The sequence below is a fragment of the Eurypyga helias genome, unplaced genomic scaffold (genome assembly GCF_000690775.1).
Source record: "Eurypyga helias isolate BGI_N326 unplaced genomic scaffold, ASM69077v1 scaffold20977, whole genome shotgun sequence".
Classification (NCBI taxonomy): Eukaryota; Metazoa; Chordata; class Aves; order Eurypygiformes; family Eurypygidae; genus Eurypyga; species Eurypyga helias.
The window spans coordinates 1-15,940 of NW_010262570.1; the positions used below are offsets into that span (position 1 = coordinate 1).

The 15,940-nt window shown below is 37.4% G+C and overlaps 1 protein-coding gene across 1 annotated transcript; it reads left to right on the top strand.

Moving 5' to 3' along the window:
* Positions 1-8,204: 8,204 nt before the first annotated feature.
* LOC104504350 (caprin-1-like) lies at positions 8,205-15,143 on the top strand (the record flags this gene model as incomplete). Its single annotated transcript, XM_010155783.1, has 5 exons — positions 8,205-8,267; positions 10,140-10,226; positions 12,618-12,856; positions 12,971-13,053; positions 15,006-15,143. Coding segments are annotated over 5 exons (610 nt in total), but the record flags the coding sequence as incomplete, so codon positions are not given.
* Between the last annotated feature and the right edge of the window lie 797 nt (positions 15,144-15,940).

Below are 15,940 nucleotides of genomic sequence, written 5' to 3' on the forward strand. Positions count from 1 at the left end.
CCCCTCAGCCTGGGCACATGGAAGTGGGAGCTAACATGGCGGCCTCAGCCTCTCCGACGGAACCGCATTGTGCGAGCAGCCTCTACAAAGCCGGGGGCCGCTGGCCACCCCACCCAGGGATTTTTTTGGGTCTCTCTTTTTCGTCGCCCTAAGCTCACCCCTTTGGGAGCCGTAGGTCAGCTGGAAGCGGCCTTTAAGGAGTTATTTTTAGAAATAGCGGTTACTAAATCCGTGGTCCTTGGGTGGTTCGAGTTGTGACAGAACAGTAAAAAGGGAGTTGTGGTTACTTAGAGTTTATGTGGCGCTCACTGGGCACCCACTCGGTGGTCGGTGTTGCTAGATGAAGCCTCAGAGGGCTTTCTAAATTACAGGGCCTGAGGTGTCCGTCAGAAAAATACTAACATATGTATACCTTAAAGACTTACTTCGAAACACTGTAGTATTAAGCTAAAATTAGGAAATATTAAAAAAATAATCTTATGTCTGCTTTGAAGCCCTAAATCTGTTTTTGCTCTTAGAAGTAAGTAGGCCCTAGTAGTCTAGACTAGTATTCTATGTTTGTAGGGGGTGGGAATGCTTGCAGTAAATTAGTCTGTACAGGTGAGTTGCAAATGAAACGAGCTGTGCGTTACCTGTAAATACGTGTGAAGTATAATTTCCCAATTAAAATAGGGTCTTAGATTTTCCTGGTTTTTAAGAAAGAAATTACAAAAAAGCAAGCCAGGAGGTTTTAGGTAAGTTTTGGAGTCAGAGGATCTTTTCTTGAGCCTTGTCTGAGTACTGGCATGTCGAGATAGGACAAGATGTCTGTCTCAGACCTGTAATTAATACATATGAGCGTGTGCACATAAGAACACTCACTGGTCCTCAGCTTGAGAAAAAGTGCAGATCTTTCTGCATGTCTCTATTTGTTTCAATAAAATGAAATATTTGGAAATGATTGTTGTATCTAACATACACAGAAATCCTCCAGAACTATTTTTCTATGATGGTCAAAATGTACATTTTAAAAAACTGGAGTTAGCAGGTGAGCATTCTTCTGATCTGTTCTGTACTTTGAAGTAATGAAGAGGATAAGCACACTCTTACTGGTGTGCCCCTGAGGTTTCCTTCCTACTAGTGTTTTTATTTACCTTTTAAAATAAATTACACCTAATTTACACTTGTTTTAGCATTCCATTCCATTTGAATGGACTTCAGTCAACTTTTATAGTGTCTTAAGTTAGAAAGATGTCTGGGAGGCTATTTGGGCAGAAGAGTGGAAAGTGGTGACACGGGTATTATGAAGACCCTAGTTTTTGGGATGTGTTGGGTTTTTTTTTGTATATGTGGCTGCTGTATTGCCTTTGTAACTATGGTGTCATAGCAAGTGAATACAGGGGATAAAGTGCCTTTTTTCTGGAGAAGAGTGAAAAGTGGTGACACGGGTATTACGAAGACCCTAGTTTTTGGGATGTGGGTTTTTTTTTTTTTGTATATGTGGCTGCTCTATTGCCTTTGTAACTATGGTGTCATAGCCAGTGAATACAGGGGATAAAGTGCCTTTTTTCTGGAAATGGCTTCTGTTGAAAAATCTTCCACTGGAATCACTTACACCATCTCTTTCTTTACTGTATCTGTAAGTCTTAACAGGTTGAAGAATATCTGAAACTTACTGAAGTAGGACTCTTATGTAAACACTAAAAGTCATGAGATAAATTGTTCTTGGTATATTAAAGTAGAATTAACAATCTGGGGGCTTGAGCTTGCTTGGTAGGGGAACCAACAGTTCTTTGGTAAATCAATATTCTTTAATAAAGAGAACATTGTGTGCTTAAGGTACTGGAAACAAAGCTTACTGTACACAGGAGCATCAGTATTCTTGTTTTCTTACTTGATAAGTATAATTAAGTACACAAGTTTATTAGTTTTTCCTTTGTTTTGAATCTTTTGGCAAGAACTTTTTTTTTTTTTTACCATCTGGCAATTATGATCTTACTGGATTCGGCACAGACAGGAATGGGTGAAAAATCCAGTAAATATTACTCAAAACTTTTGCTTAGTTAAACATTTAATCCTTTCTTTGTCAGCAGTTGATAACAAAGGCCGGTGGAGATGACTTTGAGAGCTTTGTATTTGAGAACTAACACAAAAATGGTCTTGACCTAGACATATGCTTTTGAAGGGTGAAAGAGAGTTGCTGTGTAAGAGGTACCACCTGAGGTTTTGAATGGTATGTGCAGCTTTTAGTTGAGGAAAGGTCATTCTTTATGAAGAAATCAGAAGTTTTGAATTAAATTATTTAGTGTCATGTTTCCTTCTGAGGATAAAATGATGCGACCATCAAAATACAGTTAGCAATTTCAGATCATAATATTTACAATATAGTTTGATACTATACTGAATGTTTCTGTATAAACTAGAAGTACTAGATTGAGAGTTATGCTTTCGTTTTGTCTTGCTAAAAGTGTTCTCAGCTCAAAGAATGAGTAATGCTTGGATAAATTGAATTGCTGTTCATAAATGTATGTGAAAACATATCCGGAAAGTCTGTTCTCTCTTTCTTTATATTTGGAAATGGTAAGAATGCTGTCCTGTTCTCCCTTTGTTCTTAGCTGACTAGATAACTTGTGTGTGCATGGGAGGGGGTGATTAAAGGGGTATTTTCTCTACAAGACCTCAGACATGCAACTTGAGTATAGGTTGACAAGTAAAGTTAATTCAAAAGTTGCATGAACTCCTCTAGGTTTTTGTTAGGTGATTGAGGTTAGAATCCTACTAGCTCTCTAAGTTTCTTAGGAGAAAACACTTCAGGAAGACTTGCGTTTTCTTCGTCTCCCTGCCCCTCCTGCTTCTTATTTTTAAGAGGGGAAAAACCTTTTCAAATGAAGTTAGTTGAAGATCAAACTCGTGTCTTAATATAATGATGAATTAAGATATTTTTGCTTTCAACTTCTGTTATGTAGCACAAGCTATGTAAAAACAGTTTTTAAAACCAAATGCTCAATAAGAGGGACAAAATCTCTCATTTGGTAATACATGGTTTAAGGTATGGGCAGGTGATCACAAAGAAGATTGTTCTTGTACAACTGTAAATATGAAGTAGGCATGTTTGCTTGAACTACTTGGCATGACTTGAGCTTGGTGTATGCAGTTAAAAAGATGGCACATTTTAGCTGTAGTTGATAACTTTAGATGCTGTTTTATCAGCCTGCCTCTGAATTTCTGAATAAGGGTAATCCTGTCTAGGTTGAAAAATTAATTTTTAATAAGTGCTTCTATCACTATTGCCCAAGAATTTTCACCAGTAACAGTAGAAGAGTATTTCAAGATGATCTGACTTGGTTCAACAAAATGCTGGATTTCCCACAGGAAACAGTTACAAGCCTATAGTAAAAGCTGAGATCAATTTTCTATTCTTGTTGGTGCAGCTGATGATAGCAGGGAAGTGTCAAGCTTCAAGTTGCTTGTCAGTAGCAGCACTCTTTAAGTGCTTTTGCACGATGATTTGGGCAGCTTGAATGTTCAAGGATTGTGTCTTCTAGAAGCTCCTCCTTGTGAAGGTTGGTTTCAAATTTGTCTTTGGAGATTAAATGTGGTTTTGAAACAAATTGTAAAATTCATGTGAAAGTATGTATTGAAAGCCTGCATCTTATTTTGAAACCTGTTTTGATAGTAGCTTTGGATAATCGAGCTTCATCTCTTAAAACCAAGCAGGTTTATCTGTGAAATTATTTGCTGTTTGGTACCAGAAATGGCTTCAGCTTGCTCTGTTTTGGTTTTAGCTGTTTTATGTAGCATAGGGTTATTTAGCAAGCAAGTTCTATTTTCAGATGCTGCTTTGGTGTTTTGTTCATGCTTTTCCTTTTCTTTCAGAAGGAAAAGATAAGAGTGTTTCGGAAGAACACAGTTTATGTTCTAGAATTCACTTGCAGTTGTAAAAGTAACTTTGAACATAAATGATGTGTAGAACAAAATCTTGGTCTCTTGCAGTGTAGTCAACTTAGCTGTAGATTCATAGTGTTTCTGTAGGAAAAACTGTATGGCAATTTGGAGAGAGAATACATATATGCAGCCACCAAAACTTTAAGGTGTTTTACTCACATGTGTTTTAACTTAGTTCAGGTTACTGAAGAAGGAATTTCTTTCTCTGTAGTCAACTCATCTGAGGTTTCTGTTTAGAAGATTGCACGTACCCACTCCTAGCTATTCTTGTATCTCTCTCACTGTGTGTTTGGTTGGATCAGGCTCCTGACCCAGCTGTCAGTCTGGCCGTATGTCTGTCCTTGTTGGCGTGTGGGAAGGGTCAAGAATGTGTGGTGAGCTGAACACCCCTTCTGTTATAAGCTGATTGTGAGACTGCAGTCTCAGAATTGGTATGTCTTTATCACTTACTCAAAAACCAGTATTTTCTTCTAAGCTGTCAGACTTAGCAGACTTTTTGGGAAGAAACCACAAGAATATTTACAAATGTTATTTCAAAAATTAATTCAGTTTAAACCGAAGACCTCTAGGTGTTTTGTGTTATGAAGTGTTGATATCAATGCCTCACTGTAGCTTCTTGGTTATAACTCAGGACTGAAGCAGCTTCTTGGGACTTCTGTTAGGTGTGTGTATGTATATGATAGGAAATGTACCCAGGCTGTGAATGTGAAAACTCTGGGTTTTTTTGAGACATTCTGAACTTCTGCATTTCATTCCTGGTAAGTGTTTTACCTTTTTAATCTTTTTTTCTGCCTATTTAGGAAATTAGAAGGCTTTTTCTTTTTCCCTTTTTTGTCTTTTCTGGCCATTGATGAGAAGTTACTGATGAATGAGTGTGGAGATGATGCTGGAGCATGAATATACAAATGAATGTACAAATGTAAAACAGGTTACTAAATTTCTTTTGTAGTTTAGCTATTCCCTTGCTTCCATGGGAAATGTATAAGGTAGCAATCTTAAATTTTAGATTATCGTAATTGCTTAATGCTGTTAACAAAATACATGTGCGTTTTGAGAGATCTCAGAAAACAGACTTGCAGTAGTCCCCTCCATCTTTTCTTTGCTGGTACTGAAGTGTGCATTAAAAGTTTACTTCAGCTGGTTGAAGAGGTTACCTTCTCCCCTTCCACCTTGCCATGTACGCTTGTGCAGCTGTAACTGGCATAAAAGATACCACTGAAATTATCTACTTAAATATAGTGTCTCCCTCCTGCTCCTGGCCCCCTTTTTTAAGGGTTATTTTTAATCAGATCATGCCAGTGATCCAGTTTTTGTAGCATAGCGCTGTAAATAACTGTAACGGCACAACTGAGTAGTCAGGCATTTTTAAAACCATATTGTTATTGAAGCTAATGTCATGTAACTGATTTCCCCCTACACACACTTTGGTTTGACATTTTTGAGCCAATTCAGAGAAGGCAATGAGAGCTTGCGTGTGAGGGGAAGGTTACCATAATAAAGTAAAAGTAACTCAATTTTTGATTCTTATTAAAATTAAATCTAGTGCATGCTTAAGCATTGAACACCACCACCTTCCCCAGTACACCCCCCGACTTCCCCAGTAGCCTGTATGTAGTGCTGTACTCCTAGGGAATGCCAAGATGCATATCTGTGATGACTGAGACTGAAGTTGTGTAAGGGGGGGGTAAATAAAGAAAACCTTTACTTCTTGCAGACGCTGCAGTAGGTTGCTAAGCAGGAATTTTACTGCAGTTATTTTACAGCATTAATGCTGCACTTAGGTCGCTGTTAGTTGACAGTACAGATTAAGGAAGCAAAATGCTTTCTTTTTAATCTTGTTTAATGCAGCATTTGGATTTTACAGTGTCTTTGGGATGATAGAAAAATGCTTGCTTGGCATTTGAAATCTTTGTGATAACACTTAACCAAGCACACGTTTGTTTGTCCTCTGCATTGCACTGAAAAGGCTTTGCTTTTGCCTTTACTTGTCTGATACACGTTTTAAAGGAAGAAAAAGTGAGGTAACTTTTCTTCTATTCCTAACTATTACATACAGACATACTACCTTTTGGCTTTTAGTTGCTATGTTTCTAAATAAAAATTAAGAAAGCCTTTACGTTAGACCTAAGAATATTTGACCATTGAAGAAAAACTTAGGGATTGTTTGAGTCTATTATTGTTATGTGCTTAATCTGAAGATACGAACTGTGCTGAGTAAGGCTGCATGTAAAAAGTATGCTTAAACAGTAGTAGTTATTTGGGGTATTTTTGTCTCTTCCCTCCATTATGCCCTTAGTCACCACAATGGATTATGGGAGTGTTTTGCAGCATAGTTTTTGCAATACATGTTTTCATCAATGAAGTTGATACATCAAGTAGTGTCCTTCTAGGATTTCTTCTATCCTGTTTGGTTTACCGTTGTTATGGTTTATGGGTTTGTGTGGGAAACTGCATCGCAGAAATCCTTGGGTTTTTTAATGCATTTTTGTAGGAACCATTTAAAATGGCTTTTATAAGCAGTCTGTTTACTTTGCAGCCTCACAAACAATTGCTTCAGTGTGACCAAGGGAATTATAATCTGCAGCATGGGAGTAAGTGGCTTGAGCAAGTAGGAACTTTCTAGAATTTCTCTGTCTGCAAAGCCAGTTTGTTGTACCTTAAGCAGCAGAGGCTTCAGCTAACCTGGCTGGCTTTGCACTGGGACATCAGTGTTTGAGCTCTTTACCCTCCCTTTTTGTCTCAGCTGTGATCTCTTAAATCATGAAAACTACTTCTATGATTGTCCAACCATGTCATCATCTATTCTGAAATTAGTATGTATGAGAATAAAATGATTTAGTTCCTGTTGTGGTAGATTTCCAATATGCCAGATGTGCTTCAGGGGCATTTTTCTGATATATTGCCCACTGTGGCTGCTGCATATGACAGCTGTTACCCAGCTAGTGTCTGCCCCCAGCGTGAAGTTCCCAGTAATACATTTTTGGAGCTCAGGAAGTTCTTCTTTGACTTTGCCTAGCCATTACTGGCTGTGCACTGATAAATCAAGTACTGAAGTATTAAATCCAACCTGTAGGATTTCCGAAGAAATAAACTGTTTGCACTGGGTGACATCAAAAGGACGAGGTCTCACAGGGGTGGTTATGTGTTACAGTAAGTGATGCTGGGCACCAGGTATTTTGTAAGAGGAGCTTTCTTGTTAAACTGCTTCACAAACTTTGATCTTTCCCAAAGGTCTGAGGGTGAGCATAGAAGTTGAATTAGCTAGAAAAATATCAATAAAATATTTTAACTGAAATGTCTTTAAACAAATAGTAAAAACCACTACCGCCAAAAACCCGTCACTCTGTGACAGATCTAAACTCTGAAACAATGGTTGCATCAGGGGTTTTAATTCTTTTACATTCTAAATGAAGTGTTTCTGTTTGCTTTCCTTTTCCTGTTATGCTCGATTGTGCAGATAATTAAGGATTCATTTTAATAGCTTTCTTTTACTAAGATCAAGGCAAATTTCATAAAGAAAATTGTGATCATACATGATAATGCAGAAACGGTGCAAACTTAGAGCTTAATAGGTATGTTATTCTTACAGCCTTTGCTTACTTTCTCCTTAGTATGTGGATTTGTTGTCACTTGGGCATAAGTTTTATCTGCTTTTGGAGAATGTCAGCGTTTTCCATGTTTTTTTATTGAAGAAGGTTAGAGAACTGATCCTGCTGGAAATCAACATGATGATTTCTTTTTCAGTTTCTCCCCATGAAAAAGAAATCTTCACACTCTTGAACAAAAATATTTTAGAGTTATTAATATGAATTGTGTTGGTGGGCGTTCTTGTAAAAAGGATTAGAAACTGTTTTAAGTTCTTTAAAACTCCTTAACTGGTGCACCTACAAAGAATTACAGTTCTGAATCTTAATAGCACTGACTGTTTTTTGCAGTCATATTTTTGGTACTTTAGTGATAGAATGGTAATAAGCTCTGACTCAAAACTGAGTTCAGGTCTCTGTTTGGACTGAAGGAAATGTGTATTGAGAGTGCTCTTCTTATTAGGAGGAGTGTGTTTCCTCAGAAATTAAAACTAGTCGTGGGAAGTATATACATTTTTTTAACACAGAAGGCAAGCGTTCTCGGGTACTCTTTCTATATGACACTTGCATGCTTGTGTAATGTGTTACAGTCTGTGTTTACCATAATACTACAGTACGTAATTTTGTTAGCACAAGTAGGAAAAAAGCAGTAACCTGATTTTGGCTCTTCATAATAGCATTTTTCTCTCTTTTCAGAGCAAACTTGATGATTACCAAGAACGAATGAACAAGGGAGAACGTCTGAATCAAGATCAACTGGTAAAAAAAGACAAATAATAACCAGATCTTTGTTAAATTGTTTTGTGATCTTGGTGGGGAAGGAAGGGATGAATTTCACTTCCTCTTTCCCCTTGTTAAAAACTAGATTCTTCTGAGCTCTGACTTGGTTTATTGCCTGGAACATCTCAGTTTTTCTGTTAACCAGAAGCTGCAAGAATAGGTAAAGGAATGTGTTGTAATGCATTATGCGTGTTGAGGTTAGGCTGTAAATAAGCTGTGGTGAAAATCTGCATACATTATAACCTGGGACTGTTGAAAGAGCTAAATGATACCTTTGAGGTTCTCTGGACATTGTTTTCTTTGCAGAAAATGTGTCCAGCAAAACTTAGGGAGTTTAGTCACTTGGTGGTAGCTTGTAATTACTGTGCAGTCTGGAGACATAGCTTAAAATAAATTCTGAAGGGATCTTAAAATAAGGTACACGCATGTGTGTATCACAGCTAATCAGTACAGCAGATTGGACGCTCTAGATAAGCCGGACTTAATGGATGTGTGCTACTTTTCTCCTTGTTGGGGCTGTTTCTTAAAGTAGGTTATTGTAGAGCTTGACTAAAGAGCAGTTTCCCAGTTGTAAGAAATACAAAGCAACTATCAAATTAAATTCAGTTGTGTGTTGCAAACATGCATGTTGATTCTTAGAGATTACCAGATGCTCAGTAATCAACAACATTTTGCTGATGATTCTTAGTGTTGAAAAGAGCAAAGGGAAAAAAAAAATGTCCTGAAACTATTGCAGCTGTTCACAATTACAAGAATTAGTTGCTTCCCTTGATCCATGTGATCTTTTCTTCTGTCTAGGTTTTGCTTTGGTTCTTCTGTGCTAACTGAAAATTGGAATATCACTGATCTGTATATTTTTATTTTTTAATGGCCTGTTGTGAAAATAAACCATGAGAAGTTTTCTGTTTAAGGAGCAAGGAAGATACTGAAATCTCATATTCAGCAAGGAGGCTTGTGATTGAGTTTTATGATGATTACAGCTTGACTACTGTCACACTTTGTAAAGATAAAGTCTTCTTTGGTTGGAGAAGTGCTCCAAGTATTTGTTGTTTTTTCCTTATGTCTTCTGCTTCTACAAATCAGCTAAGAATGATGAATTTTGTAAATCACCTAATGTATATGTGTAGGTTTCTTAGCTGTATTAAAAATCAAAATCCTAGGAAAAAAAAAAGGGCAAAATACAGTTCATGTTCTTTGCTTTTCAGAAAAAAAAAGTAGTACCTTACTTTTTCTTTGGTGCATTTGTTCTTATCAAGAACATAGGCGTTATTTTGTCACAGCAGGAGTGTAGATGTCTCAGCCATTTTTGATTTGGGTTTCCCTTCCCTCCTGATTTGACTGTATGTAATTTCTCAGTAGTACAAAGTAGGTTCAGGAGTTTGGATTGCTTTGGTGGAAATCAGAATATTGGAGAAAATAGATTTCTGGAGAAGGGAACATTTTGCTCTGTACAGTGTTTTTCGTTTTGTTCCTGACTCGAGAACAATGCATTAATTCTCGAACCTTTATCTCTTGGGCAGTTTAGAGTTATTTTTTTCCCCCATTCCCCCAGCCTGCCAGTTATGTTTTTGTCAGAAACTTGCTAAAGCCAGACATTAAAATAGCATGTCATGCATGTGACAATATATATGCATAGGCATTAGTATATTTATCTAGGAAACTAAAGGCCCAAAAGACATACACAAGTCTCTTCAATATTTTGGCAAGTGAAAATAAAAATCTGACTTAATATTGTTGCAGGCCTATTCAGGAATGCTGTGTCTCACTTGGAAACTGAAAATGTGGGAATGTGTTTGTTGGAAGTACGTATTTTGTTCTATTTGTGATGGTTTACTTTTTTTTTTTTTTAAGGATGCGGTGTCAAAATACCAGGAAGTGACAAATAATCTGGAATTTGCTAAAGAACTGCAGAGGAGTTTTATGGCTCTGAGCCAGGACGTAAGTAAAGCTCGAGCGGTGCAGTGTGGGTTATCAGCTGCAGTATCAAATACTTGGGCTTTAAAACTCACTAACACTGGGTGCCGTAAACGCCTCTACTTAGAGACAAAATGTTTATGCTTTCTTGTATGTTTGGCTGTTTTCTTTTGCTCTGCAAAGCAGTTTGTGTCAGGTTTTCTGAGGACTATTCCTAAAAGAATGTGTAAATGTATGGGAACAAAAAAATGTAATTTTCTGACAAAATGTAACTGTTGAAAACAGTGTGATTGTGAAAGCGGCCTCTAATGCAACATCATAGACGGCCACTTACTGCCAGTGGTGGCATTGAGAAACAAGAGAAAACTGAGATTTCACAGGCCTGTCTCTCTTTGGCAAGTGGCTGAAGGTTTTCATTATTTGTATTATTTATATTCCTATTTATATCACCATAGGATATCAATTCTCAGCAACTGACAGCATTGCAGTTCCTTTTTCAAGATTATTGCTGTCTTGCCAATTGCAAATACAGTCTAAAACAACAGTATGGGACAAGATTAATGTTACTTCTATAAAGGATAAGTTAACTAAATGCTAGTAAAACAGGTCATCTTTTGGGCTGGTATTCTGTCCAGGATTTAAAATAATAGTGTAATCAGGAACAAGTTCTAAAACTAGTAGTTCCAGTGAGCTGCAAACAAAGATGCACTTTAGACCTTTGCAGTGTTACTGCAAGGAGGAATTCATTCTGGAGCAAGCTGAAAGTCTAACCCATGTTACAGGACTGGAGGATTCTAAATGTACTGATACAGTTAATTAGTGGGGGAAAGAGCAGGAACGTAGGTAGAACTCACTGTATACTTAATGTTAGTGCAGCAGAGTAGTCTAACAAGAGTATTTAGTTTATGAACAGACTATGTAATAATTTGAAAGGGCATCAGCATCCTCACATTAGAAACTGCTTTTTACATTTGATTTGGTTGTATCTATAGGCCGCTAAGTCAAGCTGTTTCTTTGTTTTTCTTGCGTCAGACTTCCATGTGTGTTTATGGAAGGTTAGCAAAGAACAGCTTGCTTTCTCTGACAAGCCTGTCCCAAAATATTTCCCTGGACAGCTGAGTGCTAAAAGCAGCGAGTGAATCCAGGAGCAATAAATCAGTGCTTTGCTTGCAGACTTTTTTCAATTTTCCCTGATTTGAGTTAGTTCTCATACAGTTGATTTTAAGATAAGTCTTTGATTTTAAAAAAGAAATTCAGAGGCTTCAGAGGGAGGAAGTTGTTGTCACGAGTTAAATTCTTTGAAAAGGAAGATTAAAGGTTTGTATAGTTATACAGTGAGCAAGCTGAATTTTGGATGCTAGATATTTGGAATAAGAATACGAGAAGCATCCTACTGGTTCAGAGTAGCGATGCGTTTAGAACAGTGTTGTGATAGCAGGTGTAGAAGGTGCTATGTAGAGTACAAGGCTGATTAATTGTCATCTATTCCCTTCTGTGATCCTCAAACTGAGACTATTAGAGTAGATCCAGTCCTGTTCCCTTTAGTGTCTGTCTGTGGACTTCATGTCCAAGGATTTGCTAAAATCCTGTTTGAACTACTTGCTGATACCATGTCCCCAACCTTGCATGGCAGAACGTTCCATAAGTTCCCTCCCAAGGTGAATAAGAAACAAGAGAACTGTTTATCCATTTAAGCTGATATCCTAGTAGTTTCAAGGAATGCCTCCTACTATCATGGGATATGGTGAATAACCGCTGTGTTCATCTTATCTCCTGGCCTTTTTGGTTTTTCTGAAAAATCTGGATCTCCCTTACTCCTCCAAATCAAAGAACCCAAGACTTGGGCTCTGTTCTTAAGGCACCTGTCCCCTTAATCATTTGAGTTGGCCTTCTCAATTGTTCGAATTCCTCCATGGGTTATGGAAGCTGGAAGTTGTAAATAGCCACAATGTTTGATTAAAAGGTACTTAATTTTGCACGTTAGCCACTTTTCATCTAGAACAAAATCACTTGGTGTTTACAGAATGTTTCAGAAAGAGAGCAGATAATAGAAAGCTGTTTGTTTGAATTAACACATTCATGTTTGAAGCTTTAGACATAGTAACTCGTCAGTTACTTGACAGAAGTGCTTGTAAACCATGAAGTACAGGCTTCCAAGTAAGAATATGATCAAGAATCGATGTGATCCAAGGTTTATAGGATTGAATTTAAAGTTTGTCTTACTTTGCAGAATTTTGACTGCTTAAAAGATACCCTTCAAATTTCACAGGTTATTCTGCTGTAATTTTAGATTGGTAAGTGGCAGTTCAACATCAACATCCATCTTCTTATCAATTAAAGAAATCTCAAATGTGTTTTTCTCTGAGCTCACTACAGAATTGAAGTTTAAGCAGTTTAAAATTTCCTTTTAAACAGATCCAGAAAACAATAAAGAAGACGGCCCGCAGGGAGCAGCTGATGCGAGAAGAAGCTGAGCAGAAGCGTTTAAAGACTGTACTAGAGTTGCAGTTTATTTTGGACAAGTTGGGTGATGATGAAGTGCGCAATGACTTGAAACAAGGATCAAATGGAGTACCAGTACTGACAGAGGAGGAACTGACAATGCTGGATGAGTTCTACAAGCTAGTTTACCCTGAACGAGACATGAACATGAGGTAGGCTTACAGTAAAGTACTTTTCTTTGTAATTGTCATTTAATTAATGATATGTTTGTACTGTGGTAATGTAAAGGTAAGAATTTGGCTCTTATTAATTTTTTTTTTTTAAAGGTTGAGTGAGCAGTATGAGCACGCATCTGTTCACCTGTGGGACTTACTGGAAGGGAAGGAAAAAACAGTTTGTGGAACAACCTGTAAGTATAGTCTCTGTATGAAGAGAGAATTGAATTTGTGCTTGAAATTAAAATACAGTGTCTTATGTAAGAGAACTTTGGCAATTAATTATCTGAGTTTGTATAGTGGCTGTGTTTTTCAGACCTTAGCTGGACTGTAGCAGAATAACTTACTGAAGTGTGTGAGCTTGCTGTGTAGTGGTTTTCCTCTTGCTGATGTTCTTGTTTTTACTGATGCAGCATTATTCAGTATTTAAGCTTAGCCCACTCCTGCTATAAGCATTATTCTGCTGGTGGTGCTTGGTAGCCCTTTGTTTTCTGGAAATGTTTAAGTTAACAAGGAGCTTTGTCCATAATGTGACCTAATACATGAACTGGTGTGCCCTTATTTAGTGTGATGTTCTTCTACCTGTTGTTGCCTGCAAACAACGTTCTGGTTTTGACCTATTTTGATTGATTAACTCTGTAAATTAGGATGTGATCATGCAGGGGGACTGCTTTCTTGCAGAAATGAAAATTTTCACAACTACATACTTTCTAACATTAGACCTTAAGAAAATGGCTGTGCTAGGCAGTGTAGGCATGTTTTTTGTATCATGGGGAATTTTAGAAGTCTCTTAATTTGAAATAAATAGGAAGGTTTTAGGGAATAGTAACCTTTTTTGTAGATAAAAGAGCTAACTACTTCCTCCTTTTTAAAATTTTCTCAATTATCCTTCTTATATTGGTGTAATACTGAGCTGTGGAAAGAGGTTTTTTGTGTTCTGTTCATAGAGTGAAATGGTAGAATTGCAGTTATCTAACCTGCTTTACTGAGGAATGATACACAGGAGATTTGTAAGATACTGTGGCCTTAATGGTAACAAGATTTTCCTTCCTGTGGCAGAATAGGAAATTTCAAATAGTTTATCGTGTTGAAATGAAATTTTGTGAGGAGGTACCAGGTTAGTATTTTTTAATTAATATTTGTTCTGCAAGAACTCAAGTCTGAATTGGTTGTGAAGTTAGGTCTTTGACAGCCCAAATACAAGTACTGCATACTTTTTTGAAGATGTGGAGGAATTGAGAAGGTATGGAGGTAGTTTTCAGGAGAGCACTGATGTATGTTCTTTGAAGACAGTCATTCTCTCACTGGATGAAGTTGGACTGTGTTTTTGATCTGGATCTCGGGATGAGCTTTTAGTGGTGTCATTGGCAGCCATGGCTGGTTTGCTTTGCCTTACAATAGGGAGGAATGTTAATGTATTTCTGTTCTCGTCTGTGTATGTATTGATTCATACAGTGATCTTCACTTTACAGACATGCATTCTGCATCTTGAGTCTGTGGTGGTTTTTTGTTGGCCTAGACAGTCAGCAATTCTGCCTTGCCAGTGTGGCTGATTTGTTTTGGGTTTAGACACCACAGTACTCCTCTTGAGTGCAAGCCTGTGCTTCTTGTGCTTACAAAGGCTGTTCTGAGCCACATCACCTCAGGGGAAGAACCTTCACAAAGGTGGTACCTGTGGGAATTTGTACCAAGAGTGGTTTTGTAAGAAATTGACTTAAAAGTTTTTAATTAGGAAATTACAAATAAAATAACTTTAGAGTTATATTTCAGTGAGTTTCTGAAAATTTCCAAACTGAAAACTAGGCAACCAGGCATTTTTCTGAAATAGCAGGAATAGAAGTATGGTAAGTTAATAGACTTTCTCACTTTGAAGTGTTTCACAAATCTTCTAGAGAGTATTATATACTCCTAAGATTCTCCCTGCCCTTCAGATTTTCTACATGGAAGTTGATTATTTACTGATTGATTTAGTATGACCTAGTAAGACAGAAATAAGTCTGTAACAGTAGTGTCTGTGGACTAGCCTGGGGCAGCAGCATCTTCCCCGCAAAAGGGTAATGAATTTTATGTGGGATCCTTTGGGAAGGAAGGAAAAGATGATTAGGACTGAGTTACTGTTAATCTTTAATTTCTTCCATTTTCCTAGATAAAGCACTAAAGGAGGTGGTTGAACGAATTCTTCAAACTAGTTACTTTGACAGCACCCACAACCATCAGAATGGGTTATGTGAGGAAGAAGAGGCACCACCTGCACCTGCAGTAGAAGACAGTGTAGCAGAAGCTGGTAAGAGTATGAGATTCCTGTGACTAGCACATTTGTGTTGTACTGTCTTGTCTCTTTGGATTCATTAGAATAAGTTGGAAATAAAATTTTAAGTGCACAATGCACCTGTCTCTGAAGTCTTCAGGTGTACTAATGTTTGGAATAGACATGTTTCTTGATAATGAGGTGTAAATCTAGCCAGGATTTACATAGGGGCAGTCAACCATTTATTCATCCTTGCTCGGAGCCATGAGGAAGGAAGAGCAGAGCTGTGTTCCAGTAGAGTTCTCTAAGGTTGATGTTTCTGTAGAGGGACTGTAATCTTTTCTAATGATCACATAGTAAATGTCATCTGTCATGTACAACGCAAGGCTTACTTTTTAAACTGTGGTGCGTCAGCTGAATGAAGGAATGAAATCACTTAGTAGTGCTTGGTTTTGAACACATCTTTCAGCATTTGTCCAGTATGTCACTTGCTGAAGTAAGAACCCAACCTGATGAATTAATGCATTTATGCTGCAGGTTCATGCAAATGAAAATTATTGCCCAACATCTCTTTCCTAATTTGTTTTCCTGAAAAACTTCTCATTATGATTTATAAACCAAATATTCTTTATCTGTAGTATTAAAATGATAAAAAGTGTGAAGTTCTGGTGGCCTGAGGTTTTTCCATTTTTCAGTTCTTCTGCCATTTTAATGTTTGTTATAAGGGAAGTTTTTGAAGCAAAGAGTGTGCTTATGTATGCACGAAACTCGACAGTATGTTATCAGACTTGAGACACAGGTTTTCCAACACTAAGGTTGGAGAAGACGGGTAA